Source organism: Psammomys obesus, unplaced genomic scaffold (genome assembly GCF_907164565.1).
Source record: "Psammomys obesus unplaced genomic scaffold, mPsaObe1.curated_primary_1811, whole genome shotgun sequence".
NCBI classification, from domain to species: Eukaryota; Metazoa; Chordata; class Mammalia; order Rodentia; family Muridae; genus Psammomys; species Psammomys obesus.
The window spans coordinates 15,067,966-15,086,092 of record NW_026596039.1 but is presented as its reverse complement, the minus strand read 5'-3'; the positions used below and the strand labels follow the sequence as shown (position 1 = coordinate 15,086,092).

The 18,127-nt window shown below is 46.0% G+C and overlaps 1 protein-coding gene across 3 annotated transcripts; it reads right to left on the bottom strand.

Annotated features, from left to right (window-relative positions):
• Positions 1–233: 233 nt before the first annotated feature.
• Positions 234–17,108, bottom strand: Poglut3 (protein O-glucosyltransferase 3). 3 transcript variants are annotated; one of them, XM_055622227.1, is made up of 8 exons: positions 16,876–17,108; positions 13,750–13,947; positions 11,613–11,899; positions 10,409–10,625; positions 8,397–8,593; positions 6,658–6,852; positions 4,708–4,812; positions 234–2,915 (listed from the first exon to the last, which is right to left on the bottom strand). In XM_055622227.1, exons 1-8 carry the CDS (start codon positions 17,072–17,074, stop codon positions 2,790–2,792), a joined length of 1,524 nt encoding a protein of 507 aa, XP_055478202.1. In that variant the 5' UTR covers positions 17,075–17,108; the 3' UTR covers positions 234–2,789. The 3 variants fall into 3 exon arrangements, with proteins under 3 accessions (XP_055478202.1, XP_055478204.1, XP_055478203.1); XM_055622229.1 differs by lacking the exon at positions 16,876–17,108 and adding an exon at positions 16,694–16,856; XM_055622228.1 differs by lacking the exon at positions 16,876–17,108 and adding an exon at positions 16,444–16,595.
• Between the last annotated feature and the right edge of the window lie 1,019 nt (positions 17,109–18,127).

The following is an 18,127-nucleotide window of genomic DNA, read 5'->3' as shown; positions in this document are numbered from 1 at the left end:
ACTTCGGCTCCAGGGAATCTAAATCTCTTTTCTGGCCTCTGTGGGCCCCAGGCAGGCGTGTGGGGTACTAACATATATGCAAGCAACACTCATACACAGAAAATAAATAAAATCTTAAAAAAAAAAAACCAATCAGTTTAGACGAAGTCAGTCATAAACATACCAGGGTACAGGTATGTCTTGCTTAAGACAAAATAAATAGCTTCCCATTTTTATTAAGAAAATTTGCTTTATTAAAAAAAAGTATATAATAAATCCGTATGACAAAATTCTAGACATAGGTTTTTAATACAGAACTGTGAAAACATAAATATCCATTTTTCCTTCTTATACCCTCTGTGCATTTATTCTTTTACCATGTTGACATTTTAATTTTACAATCTGATTTATATTCATAGTCAAAAAACAATTTGGATATTATAGAAAGGTATAAAGCAAAAAGCAAAAATTCCCTTCTCTTTACACCTTCCCCAACACTGGCAGTTTGTCCTTTAAACCCAACCATTGTCTTTTTGTCTTTGGTTTCAGGTTCTACATCCTGAGCCTTTGGTTTTTACTGAACACAACACAGAAAGTTTTCACTACTGCATAATTAAAACTGCTTTGTTCTTGTCTGTGGTGGCACCGCGTTCCCCCACTCGTCTGCATCTATCTGGGCAATGCCCCATTGATGGGTGATGGCCACTCAGTGTTTGAAGCCACAAACACTGTAGACAGTTTACTCGAAATGTATCATTAATTCTCTCTTTTCAAAAGTCAGATTGAAATTTTTTTTGTTAAGGTTGAAATGTAGTTATATCATTGTCCCCTTTCCTCCCTCCCACCCCCTCAGGTATTTCCCTCTATTCTTTTAATTCATGGCCTCCAAAGCCAGATATATTTTAATAAAAATTTCAGTATTAAAAGTGGCTAGTGGGCCTATGTGGCTAATAGGTGGGTTGAAAGGGAAGGAATCAGGGCTTAAAATTCCAGGTTGTTTCACCAAGATACATCCAAGTTAATAAACCAAAAAGCCAAGTAAAACTCACTTCAAGGGCTCAAATTGGGGAGATGTGGGGTTATCTAGGTTTCTTGATAGACTTGTTACAGTTTGGATGTGAAATGTCCCTGCAGGCGCATGTTTCCAAGTCTTCAGTGAAATGTTCCAAGGTGGGGCGCTTTAAGCTAAGAATCATGGGAACTCTGACAAGTCAATAGAAACTGCCTGGTTTGTCTCAACTTGCTTTTAACTTCGAGGACTGTTCAGCATAAAAGGCAACAATTTAAAAGACTTAACGTGTCTCTAACAAACTACCATTTGCTTTCTGGACCTGGGGTTAAAGAGGGCAAAATGAGGGAGGCAGCCTTTCTTCCGACACGGATCTCAATAAACCCTACTCTCTATGCACAATGTAAGTCAGACTCAGATGCTCCACAAGCGGGCCTCAGGACAGCTTGTCCTTTATTTCATACCCCACAGGGAGGCTTTGAATTGGTGATGGGATATTTGTCTCGATGATACACTACTGTGATCTAGTTAAAACATAAATTCTTGTGTTCTTGGTCTTCAGGAGAACAGATATGACCAAGTGAAGACTTCAGATGAGGGAGTGCTTTCACTCTGGGGGTGTGGGCAGTCCTTGTGTTAACAGTGCATTCTGCCATAAACAGCGTCCTGAGTTGATGATGCTCGGAGGAACTAGAAATGCATTTATGGTATGAGACTTAGATCCTGACCCTGTCCTACAAGGTGGAGGCGAGTTCCAAAGCCTTGATTTTAATGCTTCCATAGGCTGTTAATCAACCTACTGAAAGAGAGGAGGGTCTGTAGATCCAGGAATAAGTACCTGCCTCTGTCATCTGCTTATTAGTGAATCAGGGTACAGAGGCTTCCTAAAGCTGGCTGTAGCAGTTTTCAAGGTCTCTTGGATGGAGAAAAAAAAAAAGAATTAAAGATCTCATTTTGACAACTGTTATTTTGTTATATTCCTAGAATATACATACCCAGGGGATGTGGGTGTCTACCTCAATAGTTATGCTGTCTTTAATAGGTGTACAACCAAGACAGACTGTGACTTGCCAGTGTAAGACACAATTTCCTCCTAATTCTGACTAAAGTCCTGGCAAAAACCTAGCAGAAAAAATTTTAACGATGTGGCACGTTCCTCCAGACTCCATGCTACTTTAAATAGTGGCAACTTGTTCCTTAGCCAGCCTCATGAGATCTTCCAAAAGGAGGCTGCCACCGCCAAGCTTCCGGAGCAGCTTGCAAGAGGAGAAACTACAGAGTGAGGAGAAAACAAAACCCTCCCCAAACACTTTTCTCTCCATAACTGAGTGTAAAAGTCAGTGAAAGTTATGTTTTAAATCTTTGATACAGAAACAAACCAGGGCCTGTGGCATTCACAGATTCCCAGTTGATTCAGAAGCCTTTTTTATCCACTATGGTACTCAAATAAGCAGTTTTCACTCAAAATAAATGAATATCCAAAGGTATTTGGTAATACTGAAACTCATGATCATCTCAACTCAGGCTCCCGAGTGTGGGATTACATGCTTAGCATTTCTCTACATTTATTCTTCATTCCGGCTTTTTGATAAGATCCAACCGGGTAGTCTGGGCTGGCCTGGAAATCATCTGTAGCTCAGGTGGGCTTTGCACTAGTGGAATTCTCTCGCCTCTGCCTCCAGATGTGAGGCTTACAGATGTGAGCCTAATCCACCAGGCCTGGTTTCTCGTCACGTCTTAGCATCTTTCACAAGTCTTAAAGATGCAGCCGGCATACGAAGGTGTGCGAACCTGGCTCGCCTTAAAGCTCTTCCCTCTCAAGAAGCTTCCTGTGGCACCGGCAAATGGACCCGCTGTCATCTGGCTGGGGAACAGGTTCCATTCCATCACGGACCGTGGGCTTGCTGGCCTGGCGCTCAGCATATTTCTGAAATAAGTATGGAAGGAACAGAAGGTTTATTTTAGCTCCTGCTTCACTCTAGTCCACCTCCTGCACTCCTCCTCCTCCAATCATGATGTTCCAGACCTAAACCAAAGGTCTGGCCCATTCTAGTCTCATAGTTACATTTTAACTTTCTTTACTATAAACGGTGTTAAGAGCTCATAGTCAGGCAGAATACTGACTGAGCTAAGCGCCCCTACTTGAAACAAAAGAGCACTTATTCTCAATTCCACTGAATAGTCTATTGTTGAATTCTTGTAGCAAGCTAAGATAACGTGCTTCTCCAGATGGAGTGCGCAGATGGCTGTTGCAATCCATCCTGCAGGTCTGGAGTCAGAGCCATGACAAGAGGCCTGTGCAGTGTCCTGCTCTGGTCATAAGTATCCCTGTGTACCAACTCCTTCCCTCCGTTCCCTCTGTATCCACTTGGTCTTACACTCCTAGTGTTGATCTCACGCCAACAAAGCAACAGCATAGCTAAGTGGGCCCACTCAACATGCTAAAGGCAGAAGCGCCTACCATTGAAATTAAAGCTGGGGCTGGTAAGACGGCTTAGTGAGTGAAGGTGCCTGACGCCCATCCTAAAGCCCTGGTTCAATCCCTGGAACCTACATGGTGGAAGGAGAGAAGCAACTCCCATAAACTGTCCTCTGAACTCCACGGGCACTATGCTCGCCCTTTCCCACTGAGCTCACAAAATAAATAAATAGAATATAATTAAAGTTAAAAAAAAAAGATTAAAACTAGATTAGTAGAGAGGATGGAACCCATCTAAGGATGGCAAGAAGGTTGTGTTTACACAATTGGCCTTTATTTCTCTAAGGATCAACCACCAGGGGGCGCACAATGACAAGATGGAGGAGCATCATGGGCTCTAAGCCTCCATTTTTTTCTTTTATACTTGCTGCCCAGCCAGGGAGAAGTAATCAAAAAGCAGGCAACAGAGTCCATGTCAGAGGCAGCCCCTGTTCCACTTTACTAGGGAACCCACATGAAGCCCGAGCTGTCCATCAGGTACATCTGTGTAGGAGGCCTAGGTCCAGCTCATGCATAGTCCTTGGTTAGTGCTTCAGTCTCCACAAGCCCCTCTGGGCCCTGGTTAGTTGGCTCTGTTGGTCTTCTTGTGGTACTCCTGTCACCTCCAGGTCCTTCTATCCTTCCCTCCACTCTTCCACAAGACTCCCTATGCTTTGCCCCATGTTTGGCTGTGGGTCTTATCTTCTGCTGCTGGGTGGAGCCTCTCAGAGGACAGCTACGCTAGGCTTCTGTCTTGTTCCCTCTCTTCAGCCACTTCCACTGTCTGTTCTATTTCTCTTTCTGAGTGAGATTTAAGCAGCCTCACTTGGGTCCTCCTTGTTACGTATTTCCATTATTTTTATAACGCAGAACGAAGATTACAAATGTGCATTAGGCTGGGCAGTGATAGTGCTCGCCTTTAACCCCAGCACTCAGGAGAAAGAGGCAGGAGGCTGTCTGTGAGTTCAAAGCTAGCCTGATCTATAGAGCTAGTTCTAGGACAGCCAAGGCCATACCTCAATAAAAAAAACACACACAAAACCAAACCAAACCAAAAACACACACACAAAACCAAAAACGAAACAGAGTGTGGCGGCTCCAGAGGGAGTCAGCACTGGTCCTTTCTTCCCAGGGTCTCAGCTGAACCCACATTCTTTCCACAAGCGCCCCTGATCCCCGCAGGAAGCACGGCACAAAGTGTCCAGTCCACACACGTGGTCCACGGACCCCTGACCCAGCAGGACAGGCACTCTGAACTGACCTGTAGTACTCTATAATAGTAGCAGTAAAGCCTGGGCGGCTGGAGCAGGTCCCTAGCAGCTAACTGCCCTTCTTTCGCGATCTTCTTCGCCTCTTCATCGTTTTCCTAAAAGGCAAACAATAAAAATCAAAGTTACTGCAGCAGCCCACCAAGAAAGCTAAGTGCGGGTGAGAGTGAGCCAAGGAAGGTGGCTCTAAGAAGCACGGGGCGAGGGGAGCCGCCTACAGTGGGCTCTACCTTACAAGGGAGGCCATGGGAGAAGTCAGTCAATGTCTGTTAAAGAGCAGAGACAGGTGTGGGGCCTGACCCCACAGCACTCACAGGCCTCTTCTGTGACTATTCTGGTGCTTTCGTTGCTACCCATGGAGAGAACCAGGGGTCCTCATCTCCCAGCAGCTCTCTCTGCCGAAGAACACAATGAATCAATTTCCAAGTTCAAATGGCTCAAATGCCAGGCTGCAGACCTCTGTGAGTTCCAGGACAGCCTAGTGTACAGAGTGAGTCCAGGACAGCCAGGGCTACACAGAGAAACCCTGTCTTAAAAAACCAAAATAAAATAAAATAAAAGCTTTGGGGCTGGGGAGATGGCTTGGCAGTTGTGAGTACCACTCTTGCAAAGGACTGGCAGCCACCTCCATGGTTCTCAACTCCAGCTCCTGGGCACCTGAGGCCTCTGGCCTTTGAGGGCGTCTTTGCTCACGTGCACAGACTCTTATACTGACACGTGTAAAATTAAAATAATAAAAATGTGGTTTTCATAAAACTTCATTTAAATATACAGTCAATGGCAAAATGTTTTGTCACAAAGCGGTAGCCACAAGGGACTATAATGTTGTAATAAAAAATTATTCATTCTTTAGTGCTCACAGGCTGTAGAGCCAGGAAGAGCCAATGCTCCTAATTAGAGTCATGCAAAATGCTTATTTTGTGCATACAAACTGGTATGAAAAGCTGTTTGCTGGCAAATTGTGGATCTTAGAAAGGCCAGAACAATGATTCTGATTCATTATTTCCATAACCAAATCTTACTTCTTAAAACTTAAAAATAAAAAAATATTACAATGGAAGGATAAATTTTTATAGCTTCATAGTAAACCCCAATAGTTTTAAATGTTATTCCTTAAGAAAAAGAATCCCTGTTTTATGTTCTTGGGATGCTGTGTAGCTTACGTTGGGTAAGACTTGTGGGTTTTTTCCTATATGAAAAAGAGTATCGTAGTTGCCTGAAATGTTCTCTTTATATACAAAGCCTTTCAACTCTGGTCTTTTCAATCTATTATTTACATTGTGTGTGTTCTTGTTTTGCATGTAGAGGTGCAAAGAGTGATTCATTTAGAAAAGATATATTATATACAACACTAGACTTCAAATCTAACCTTCAACAATATTGATAGAGGGTATACAAAATGATTCTGAGCTCTTTCCTCTCTCTCTCTCTGTTTTTATTTCCTTATTTAATTTTTGGGTTCCTCTGTGTAGCCCTGGCTGTCCTGAACTCACTACGTAGATCAGCCTGGCTGTAACTCACAGAGATCTGCCTCCTTCAGTGCTGGGATTAAAAGTGTGTGCCGCCATGTCCAGCTCCTTTCTTTCTCTTGTGCGTGTGTGCATGTGTGTACCTGATGTGGGCTTGTGCACGAGAGTAGCAACAGAAGCCAGAACGGGCCATCTGAGCCCCTGGATCTGACTTACAGGTCACTGAGAGCTGTCCAAGGTGACTCAGGAAGCCAAACTCGTCCTTCGGAAGAGCAGCAAGTACTCTTAACGGATCAGCTGCCTCTCTGACCCCTGATTTCCTTTCTTTTGCTATTTAAAGGAACATATTTTTTGGAAAATCCTATTTCCTTTGATTTGATTTCATTATGATACATTAGGTCCTGACAGAACACAGCTTCCCCATATTAATAACCTTATCATTGCCCAAGGAAAGAAAAATTGCTTGAAACATACCTTGGCCCATTTCACCTTCTCTAGTAAATCACTGAGGTTTCTTTTAATGGGAATGTAGTGTTTCCAAGGCTTTAGAGCCCCGTAGAAGTGTTCATAGTATGGAGACTCCTGCTTCAGAACCAGGCTGTCCCCAAGCATGAGGTATGGGTACCTGTATGCGGCCACAGTCCCATCCACATTCACCTGGTACTTGTACTAGAAGAGTAAAAGAAAAGAAAAATCTCATAAGGCCATTTGCTTTCCTTCTGCTTCTCACCAGCACTTTAAAAATAAATACACATTTTCCCACATCTGTGTTTGCATTTCATTTACCTTTTATTTTCTCTTTGTATAAAAATGATAGCCAGCCTTTAATGGCTCCCTTATAGGAAATTTTAGGACAGGAACAAGAGCCCGTTTCAATTACATGTGTGAAGGGCAGAGTCTAGACTTCCGTAACCAGAGCAGGTATTAAAATGTTCTAAATTTCATGTATAAACCATTTCATTTGTTCCTTATACTAAGCCCACCAAACAGAAAGGCACTGTCTCTAATAGTTTATAGGCTGGTAAACTAGAGTTTACATACAACAGAATTTATATCTTAGCAGCCTGTAAACTGTAGCTAAGGTAGCTCCGTGAGTAGAGGAGCTGGCTGCCAGACCAGCTCCTCTGGTCCTCAAGTTCAATTCCCAGGACCCACATGGTAAAGGGAGAGAATTAACTCTGGTAAGGTGTCATCTGAATTACACACACACACACATACAGAAAGAGAGAGACAGAGAGAGAGAGAGGTGTATAAAATAGTTGAGAGGAACCTGGAGAAGTAGTTATTTTGCTGGCATATATTGTATTAGTAAGTTTTGATTTCTATTTCAAAAGCATTTATCAATTTAATTATGAGGCATTTTTTTTAAACAAGTGAGAAAACCAGTACACAGAGAAATGCATAAACCTACATTCTGAACTCGAGTTTGCTGTGCTTTTCATCGTAAAACCCCGGAGATGAAGATGATCCATTTCCACATATGGTGGCCCAGCTCCTCCCTCCCATTCTCCCTTCCATTCTCCCTCTTTCCTTCTCAGTGGTGGAGATCGCATCTATGCCTCACACGTGCAACAGAAGCCCTCCGCACTGGGCTACACCCTAACTGCCTAACAGTTTCTTAAATGATCAATACCACGTGTTTCCTAGCCAGCTCTAAATTCTAAGGAAGTTGTGTGCACGCAACACAAACACACACATGCACACCATATCACATATATACATGTATGTACAAATTCCAATACACACACACACACACAAGTCAATGCAAGAAGAGAGTAAAAGAATATGGCAGGCAGCAGGGGACAGCAGAGTCACTAAGAGGCAATGAAGAAGGGAATATAAGCAGGTCCCGAACTCCCGCTCCGGCTCCTATTTTGCATACATAAAAATGAATGCTCTCTTCATTTACCAAGGATACTTGAGATCACTCCGTGTAAAAGACACTTATCTTTCCAGCTCATTAAATCAAAGGGAAAAGCTACAATAAATACACCCAAACCTCATATTAACTCTAAGCATTAAGTACAGTTCTACATTATTTGGTAAACAAAATTAACAGAGACAGACAGACTGCCAGAGCTCTGTGATTTCCTCGGTCTGAAGGAAAGTCTGAAAGCAAAGTTAGCTCACAAACCGAGGCATCCTGCCTGGACCACCTGTTTCGTAGACTTTGGACACAGTTTATCACTTCATAGCCATAGGAAGACTCATACCTTAAAGAAATCAAAGAAACCCATCAATTTGGCTTTTCCAAGCTCTTTTTCTTTCTCTTGGAAAAAGAAATATCCTGTAATTCCTGCATCTAGCAGCTGTGGATTTTCTTTGGACAGCTGTACCAACTGCAGCCTCTCTTCCCGGCTATCTCTACCTCGGAAGAAAGCTTTCTCTGTTTTATTGATCCAGGAAGGCCCTAGAAGTTTGAGGCCATAAAAAATGATGATTAAGAATCTGAAATCATAAGACAGTACAATGACCTTTAATCCACCATTGCCATTTATGTGCTGATGCTGTTCACAAGCTCACTTTGTAACACAGATGCTGTTTCCAAAATATCTGGGCGGAGTCTCCTTTTGCCAGAGATGCTTCTGAGACCATCCTGTTTGCCCCAGCCCCTCCCATTTACATGCCAAGAACAGCCCACACAGGTACTGCCATTTCCTGTAGTACAACACCAGGAAGTAGCCAACACACTACCAGGCCAAGCTCAAAGCACAAGAGGTACCTTATTTGTCCCACTTCCAAGGCCATAGCTTCTTCCATCTTTCACGTTTCACAAATCACACATGAGCTTTGTTCGTATATGATGTCAGCGGAAAACTGCATGGCTAAGTAACTCCAACAGATTTTTAGTCCATTTTCCCCTTATTTTTATTTTACATGAATGAGTATTTTATATACGTCTGTGCACTGCACGCATGAGGTGCCCACAGAGGCCAGAGGAGGGAGTCAGATCCCCTTGGACTGCAGTTAACACACTGTTAGGAGTCATCCAGTAGGTGCTGGGAATTTAACCTGGGCCTTCTTGAAGAGCAGTGAGTGCTCTAGCCCATCTCTCCAGCTCAGCCACAGGGAAGACACTGTTCTGTTAAATGCAGTTAATATGGCCCACTACCCTCACATGGGTATGTAAGGAGTTTGAGACAGGCTCTTGCTGTACACCCTGGCTGGTCTGCTCCTGGCTATGTAGCCCAGATGGCTCTCTTAACTAATAACAATCCTCCTGCCTTAGGCTTCCAAGAGCTAGGATTACAGGCATGAGTTACCATGCCCAGCTGTATCTTCTCTTTTGTAGAAGGGAAATTCCAATCTCTGACAAAACATCTTATTCTAAAGAAAGATGTTGTTGGTTAAGTACTTGTCAGCACATCCAAGATATCAGAAGGTAGAAATCGGGGGATTCAATCTTCTCAGCATACTTTTCAGAAATTCACTGCTATCAAATTCAAAGTAGGCCCATTTTTATTTCATATTGTCTTCATCTTACTTTCATTTTCTGTTCTCATCTTTAGATACTTTGCACAAATCTCTGATATTGTCCCCCAAATGACATTAAAGAGAAATAGAGACTGAAAAAGGAGCCAAATTTTTGCAGCCCAATGAGTTTCAAAAAGGGTACTGTATCAAAATGAAAGGACTCATAAAAAGAGAGAAGGTATTCTAGTTTTAAAGACTCAAGAAGTACAGAAAAATGGAATGAGAGAATTCCTTATGAAGTGTTGGAGGATGGGCTCATGATGCCCCAATTACACCACGATCACAATCCTATTATGTTTTTTAGAATCTGCTCTCATTTCCTCCATTGATAAAAAGCATTGTAGTCAGAATTAAGTAACAAGTTTACCAAATATACATATTAAGTATCTTTAATTTCTGCCTTAAATTTTCATATAAGTATAACCAAGTGCAGACTTGAAAAGATATTTACAAATGATTAAGGAGACTCCATGCATATAGGCTTGGGCATTATTACCCCAAAATATGTGTTTTTAATTTTCAATTTAGGAGAGTCCTAAACATTCTCCTTCAGCCTTGGGGTGCCTGTACCTTCTTTGTCATGCTGGAAGTGGAGCCTGGGCCCTTGCACATGCTAGTCTCACATGCTAAGCATTTTTCTTAGTGAGAAGTAAGAATGACTAAGCTTATGCATTTATTATTTCTGGTTAAACATTCTCTTCACCTTTTTTTCACACTTAAGATTTCCCCTAGAGAATTAGCCTTGACTTACCTGTATTTCCCTGAACAGAGAGGAGATCATTTGTGACACCCCTCATTGCTTCAAGTGTGGAGTGGGTGACATCATACGTGGGCAGGATAATGTCCCTTGAATCCAAGGAGCCACACCACGAAATTATAGGTATAGGGCTGGGGGTGTCATTGACCCTCCGATGCTCCAAGGGCCAATCTCCCAGGTTAATATAAAATTCTAAATCTGGGAGGGCGACCTACAAAAACAAAAGCCAAGCATTAGTGCTGGGAGGTATCGGACGCCTCAGTCTCTTGGCTGTGTGTGTTCGCGCGCGCGTGTGTGTTTGTGTGCGCGTGCACACCTTGGGTGTAGGACAGGCTGTGGTCAATCTCTGGTCATTCTCCTCAAGAGCCTTCTACCTTGTTTTTTTGAGACCTGGTCTCTCACAGCCTGAGAGAGTTGCTCACAGGATCTGCGGAGGTTAAGCTGGCTGGTTAAGCTCTGAGCCTTCGGGACCCACCTGTCTCTCCTTCCTCGCACTGGGAACAAGAGCACACACCATCACCGCTGGCCTTTTTCATGTGGGTTCTGAGGATTGGACTCAGGTCCTAACATTTACACAGCAAGCACTTGACTGAGCCACCTCCCCAGCCTGGCACTCTGAAGAACTTCTAATCCAGGAGACCACTGAAGATGGTGGGATGAGGGAGAAGAAGGCCTCATGGTCACTGTATGTCACTGTATGCCCTAGGTAAGGGCAGTATATGACACGTTCACTTAACTGGAAGCTGGCTACCTCTAGAGGCCTCTGTCCCGTTTCTGTATCCACGACTGATACTCAGTTGAGGTCCTTGTCATCTCTTGCTTGGAATGGGGCATCAGTTTCCTTATTAGGCATTCTGACCCTACCCTGCCCTAACTTGAATAACCGCCCAAATCTCTACACCCCACACACACTCACATCATGACTAAGCTTACCAGAACCTCTAGACCACTGAACAAGACTTATGCTCTGTCCTGGCATATTCCAGCTTATACTGAAGTCTCATGAACCTGAGTGCTGGGATTTCAGGCAAGAGCCACCAAGCCCAGCTTAATTTAAATCTTACAGGAAGCAGCCATCTGCGAAGGTAGGAGACTTATGCATTTCCCGACACGTTTCTGAGCCCCGAAATCTACTGTCATCAGTCGTTATCTTTCTAAGTATGTAACATTTCTGGACCCAGGTCGTTCATTTTCATACCTTCCTTGCCAGCGACAGCAAAATTTCATCAGAGAACATTTTGAAGTCTGTGTATTTCCCCAAAGACCTCCGGTAGATGTGGTTATTGAGAACTGTGTAATGAACAACAGCACCCCGCTCGTCCCCAAATCTTTTGGGGACTTCCTTCAGCATCTGCTGGAGATTGATGCTGGGAAAGGAAGAAAAATCCTGCTCGATCTGTGGTTCCTTGGCTGGACAGGACAGAGTTTTCTGCCAGACGTGAGGGTCCTCTTCTGGACAGTCACAGTACTCGTGGTACACGGGTCCTGGGGGGTGACACACACACACAATGCCACCCTGAGTTAACACGTCCCGTGACAGAAGGGGATGCGGGCACCGGATGAAAACTCTGCGCATCTGGACGCGACTGAGAGGGCATCTATCTTAGGCCAGTCAGTAGTGGAGTAATTACATCAGGGTCGCGCTTCTGCCCCCTTTCAGGGCACCCGCCCCCTGCTCGGCATGTGCTCCCTGTCAAACCAACACTCTCCAGTCCCTTGGATGGGACAGTCGCTTCCAGTGAGGTGTAAGCGATGACTATAAAATAATCACAGTTTAGCACGGAAAGGCAGTGCTTCTTGGTTTTCAGAAAAAAATCAAATGTGGAAACAGTAAGTCTGAGAAAACGGAGGCCTTTCCCTCAAGGTCTCTAAAGCTCCCTTGGTTGGCACATTTCAGAGGGAAAGAAAAACCCAATGGGGTCTATCAAGTGTGCCCTGGGCAGTTGAACGCACAGGCCTTTTCTGAAGATACACTTAGAAAACAAGGTGTATGAATCTAACATAATTTCAGGACATATCCATGTTAAGTTTTCTTGATGATCTATTTATGGTCTTTGGAAACAGAGTCTCATGTAGCCCAGGCTGGTCCTGACCCTCCTGTCTTTACCTGCCTAGTGCTGAGATGACATCATTAGGCCTGATTTTTCTCGAAGATTTCTACTTTAGAGCAGTAAGAGGCGATGGCTTGTTTTTTCACTCGATGCTGGTGGACAGAGCCTGACATGACTTACAGGCTCACAGTTTGCAGACTGTGGACAGGAGGTGATGAAGGACAGTGAGTCCTGGAGGCGGACACTAGCAAGGTAAGCCTCACAGGTCACACAGCTTGCTGCTTACAGGAAGAGGGCGTGGGCAGGGCTGAACACTCTCACCGCGCTGAGGAAGTGCTGAGGAAGAGCTGAGCGTGCGGAGAGACAAGCAACTGAGCATGGGAATACAGAGCATGTGAAGGCAGGAGTAAATATGGAAGAGCCCAGAAACATGCAGGGGTCTGTGGGTGAGCATCCAGCCCGGCCTGTGATCAGGGCATCTGTGAGAGGAAACCACCAGGGTAGGGAAGAGCCATCCGGAACAACCCTGGAGGGTCAGTGAACAGCGCTCCTGGCTGCGTCAGCCAGGCGGAAGAGCCTCTGCATCCTCCAGGCTTCAGGATGGCGTGTCTTAGCTGTCGAGAATAATTAGCCCTAGATTAAACGTGGCTCAGTTTCATCTAACAAATCATAATTTGAAAGGATTAATTTACGTCCAATTAACTCTGCCACATCCGGGAGATAAAGCTTAGAGAAATTAAAAATGGAGTCAAAGAGATAAAAAAAAAATACACTACTGGAGATTAATGGCAGTAGGAATAACTTGGCCTTGGAGGAAAAAAGATGAACAAACTTAAAGATACAGCAATGGGAATAATACAAAATGAAGCAGAAAAAAAAAATTTATGGTTTATTTCATGTGTATGGTGTATGTGTGTGCATGCATGTATGCGTGTGTGTGTGTGTGTGTGTGTGTGTGTGTGTGTACAATACATAGATGTCTGGTGCCCGCAGAGGTCAGAAGAGGACATTGGGTCCCCTAGAACAGGAATTATAGATGATTGTGAGTTACCGTGTGGATGCTGGGAACTGAACCCAGGTCCTCTGCAAGAGCAGACAGTGCTCTCCAAACTCAGAAAAATGCTACTTTTTAAAAATGCCAAAAATGAAAAAAAAAAAAAAAAAAGTGAGCTCCAGGGAGCACACAGACGTTTGCCCTGTGGAATTTGACTGAAGGGCCACCACAGCCATCTGAAAAGCAGGAACCCCACTTAAGTGCGGGGTCAGGTGACTAGCAACGCTTACCTTTCAGGGTGTAGGGAGACTGAGCCACATGCTCGCCACCATAAAGGATCTCTATCCTGAGGCCTTCATGGACCGTCTCGTGCATCCTGTACCTCACCAAAAATGTTCCATCGTTTCTGTCCAAAGGTTTAGGGACATAAATACGGGCTGACTCTCTAGGTGAAAGGGATTTTACTGCTACTTTGAACTGTGTGTGACCTGTGAGCAAAAGAAATATAAATAATGTTACCATTTCCTGATTATTTGATTTGGTTTGTTTCTGTTTGTTTGTTTGTTTTTTTGACACAGGGTTCTCTGTGTATCCTTGGCTGTCCTGGACTCACTTAGTAGACCAGGCTGGCCTCGAACTCACAGAGGTCCACCTGCCTCTGCCTCCCGGAGGGCTGGGATTATAGGCCTGCACCACCGCAAGCAGCTCATTTCCTGATTACACAGGTATCTTTGTATCTAAATTCCTTTGTCCTGCAGTCTTCACAGTAAAGCACATTCATTTCAGCCTGGAAGATTTTCGAGGCCAGCAACTATGTCCGGCCCATCCTTAAGCCAAGGCTCTGGCTTAATATGGGGCTCACCAGCCATTCAAAAACGACAGTGGATGAAAACCGATCAATTCATTTGAGAAAGCAGCATTTCGCCTGCTTGGTCTTTTCTCCTCTGAGTAACATTCAAGCTTGGGTGGTTAAGAGTCCACACTCTATAGAAATAATGGCCCTGCAGTAATTCAGCTTTCTCCCTGTTGAACACACACACGTTATTCAGTGCCATTTAAGTATCTAGAGCCCCTCATTTCTGAGAAACTGTCCCTTCTTTTTATTAATTTTGTCCTTTGACAGTTTCCCACTGTTTGATACATACGGACCACTGTCGCCCTCTGCCTTCTCCAACCCCCTCCCGGCCTTGTCTACCCCCTTCCCTTTTCCACAAATCTCTTTTTAACTTTCAGGTGTCTCGATCTTGTTTGTGGTCCACTGTGTCCACCCAGGGCTGTCTGTGTGACCATGGATTCGGAGCTGGGCTCAACAGGGGATCTTGAGCAGGCACACAACTAAAGGTGCCTTTCCCTCTCCCGGAACCTAATAATCCCTAGGAAGTGAGAATAGGGCCCCATAGGCCCTCCCTACTCTGTGACCGAACTGACGGTTGGCAGGGCCAGTCTGGTGTGAGCCTAGTGCGGTCACCACAGTTAGGAGTTTATGATTGCAAAGGCTGAGTCAAGAGCAGTGGTTCTCAACCTGTGGGCAGTGACCCCTCACGAGGGCGGAGTCGGATGACTCTTTCACGGGGTCACATGTTACATATCTTGGATTTCAGGTATTTGCATTACAATTCATAACAGCAGCAAAATTACAGTTCCAAAGTGGCAATGAAAATAAGTGTATGGTTGGCCTTGCCTTTTTTTCCCATTCCTTCTGCCTTGCTTTTTTTGTTGTTGTTGACACAGAGTTTCCCGTGTATCCTTGACTGTCCTGGAAATCACTCTGTAGACCAGGCTGGCCTCGAACTCACAGTGCTCCACTTGCCTCTGCCTCCCTGAGTGCTGGGATTAAAGGCGTGCACCATCGCGCCTGGCTCCCTCTGCCTTGCTAGAAACTGTTAGATTACATCCTTAAAGCTCAGCAGCTTATTTGGCCACTTCCCTTCTCCCTCACCCTCTGTCCTCCTGTCTTTGTCTCTTATTCCCTACCCTCTGTCCCTCCGGAGCAAATAAATCGCCTTCATGCTGAGAACTTGGTCTTGGGGTTCCTGGGCTGATACTTTTCCTTTCAAGGGCACTTAGTGTATCAAAGCTCTCTGCAGTCACACGGAAAGTACTGGCCCTGCATTACCAACTAGAGAGTCCCATAAGACCAAAGTGTCACACCCTAGGGCTACCTCATCCTCCAGACATGTCTGACTCCTGCCATGGACACTCCAGGACCCACCCATACACTGCATTTTTTTTAAAGATTTTTTTCCCTCACTATAGAAACATTACCATCCTTTGGGGCCGGGTGGTTAGGAGTGCTTCCTCCTCTCCAGAGCACACATGCTCAACTCCCAGCAACCACATTAGGCAGCTCACAACTGCCTACAACCCCAGCCACAGCAGATCAGCATATGCAAACGCACACGCGCCTGTCCATGAAAGTATAAATAAATAAAGCATAATCTCTGCAGAAAACTGTAACGGGGAAAAAGAATTTAAAAATTAGAGAAAAAAATCCTTACTCTCATGCTGTAGCTACAGGAGTTCCTATCTGGGTACGTTTATCTATTACAGAATTGGAGAGACGGTGTTACGGTTTGAATCTGAGCCGTGTCCCACAGGCTCCTGTTCTGAACACTTGGTCCTCACGGTCTCCGCTTTTGCACATCTGCAAGCATGTCCAGAAAACCTTCTGGGCTTCCAAACCCCCTACTCCCGAAAGCCTCCCAGAGATCCCAGGGCCTACTGGCTGTCCTCACTGTTCACACCAAGCTGCACACCCTTTTGTAGCAACTGTCCTGTGCCCTGATAGGTCAGCTGTTTATTGTCTATTTTCTCGGTAGGGCCCAAGTTTCCTGATGGGCAGACATTTCCATGTTCCTTTTACTCCAGGATTACCAAATACACAGTGACCTCCAAGTACATGAAATTTGCACTGTGGAGGCCCTGGATTACTCGGGTCTCTTTTGCAGGCAAAACAGGATGCGATGCGTTGGGAGCAGCCTTACATTTAGACGCAAATTAGCAAATCCTGACTGGCAACAACTTGAAACCAGTTGGGCAAGTCCAGAGAAGCAGTCAGATGAGGGAGGAGGACCCTGACGAAGTTTCACTGATTCCTATGGCCTGCACGGAGGGCCTCGGAGCGCCTAGGTGACGAGCGGGCTGCTGAGTCCGGAAGGAAGTCTCGCCCTGCAGGCCACGTGATCGCACCCCCGCGCCCCATAGGACAGAACGGGCCCCATTCCCTCCACTTACCCTCACGTCGGTCATGGCGCGGGACCTGTGGCCCGGCCTCTGAGTCAGACAGTCACCCAACGGACTTGGGTGGCGTCTCCCCGTGGGTGTCAGGGGGCAGGGAAGGGGGCCGATGGGAGGGGAGAGAGAGCGACCCCCGCAGGGCGGAGACGACCACGCGTGGGGACAGGGACCGCGCTGACCTGGCGGCGAGCTGGTGAGGTTCCGGCCGTCCGAGTCCACCGACTGCAGGAAGAAGTAGCGCACGGGCAGGACGGCGGCGGCCTGCAGCCCCGGGCCCCACGCCAGGCTCCGCGGCGCGCTCACTCGCGCCCCGGCCCCCGCGGCCACCAGCAGGGCGAGCGGCAGCCGCAGCAGCAGGGCCCGCCGGACGCGGTGCATGGTCGCCGGCTCTCAGCTCTGCTGGCCAGGGAGGGGCCGGAGCGCCGGGCCGAGGGGGACACCCGGGGGCGGGCCTCTGCCTGGAGCCGCCCCCGACAGCGACGGGGTGTCGGTGTGCGCCGCGGCCCGGCCTCCTCTGCTCGCCGGGGCTCCACTGGTCGCTTGAGTTTGTCAGAAGTTTAGAGAAAGGCAGGGTTGGTTGGTTGGTTTTTAAATGGTTGTTACCGTTTCCACTTATTTTATGTTTTGTTTTCACTAATTAATTGATGGAGGGTCTCACTCTAGCTCCTACTGCCCCGGCACTCTCTTTGTAAACCAGCTGGCCTTTAACTCACTGTCGTCGGCCTGCCTCTGTCTCCCAAGTGCTGGGATCAAAGGTGCCCACTACCAAGCCCAGTCTGGCACAAACAAACGAAACAACCACAACAAAACGGGTTTAAACGTTACAGGCTCAGGTTTGGGATGGGGCCTACAGTGTACAAGGCCCAGGGTTTGGTTGCCAGTGCCACAAGTGGAACAAGAGGAATGGCTTCCCCGTGAGGAATTTCACTGGTCTTGGGTCACGTTTATTTTGTCCTTGGCAGTCTTTCTTGATGGCGTCCCTAGAGTATGGTTTCCTTTCTGTCCCTTCTCTTTCAAGTGTTTTCTGGTCACTTGGGCAGCAGAAGGCCGGCTCTGGGCCTTCCCTTGAGCTGTGTGGACAACCTTCTCAGAATTAGGCACTTTTCCCTCCCTACCCACTTTGGAAAGGTAGGATGGGTGGCCCGGGCACCCCGCTCCTGAGCCTCAAGAGTCAGAAAGAACATCTCTCCTCAGCCCCAGTTTGTTCACTTTTGGTAATTATTTTTTTTCTTCTTATCTGCATAGCATTCAAATCTTAGGAAATACTGACTCTCCCAGGCTGAGAAATCTGGAGGACCTCAGCCTACAGAACAGATGAAGAGCTGCCCCTCCCGATAGATCTCAAGCCAGATCAGGTCCGAATCCCATTCTGACCTGTCCTCTGCCTTCCCCAGGCTGCAGTTGAGCTCCTGAGCACTTGGAGCTTGGGCC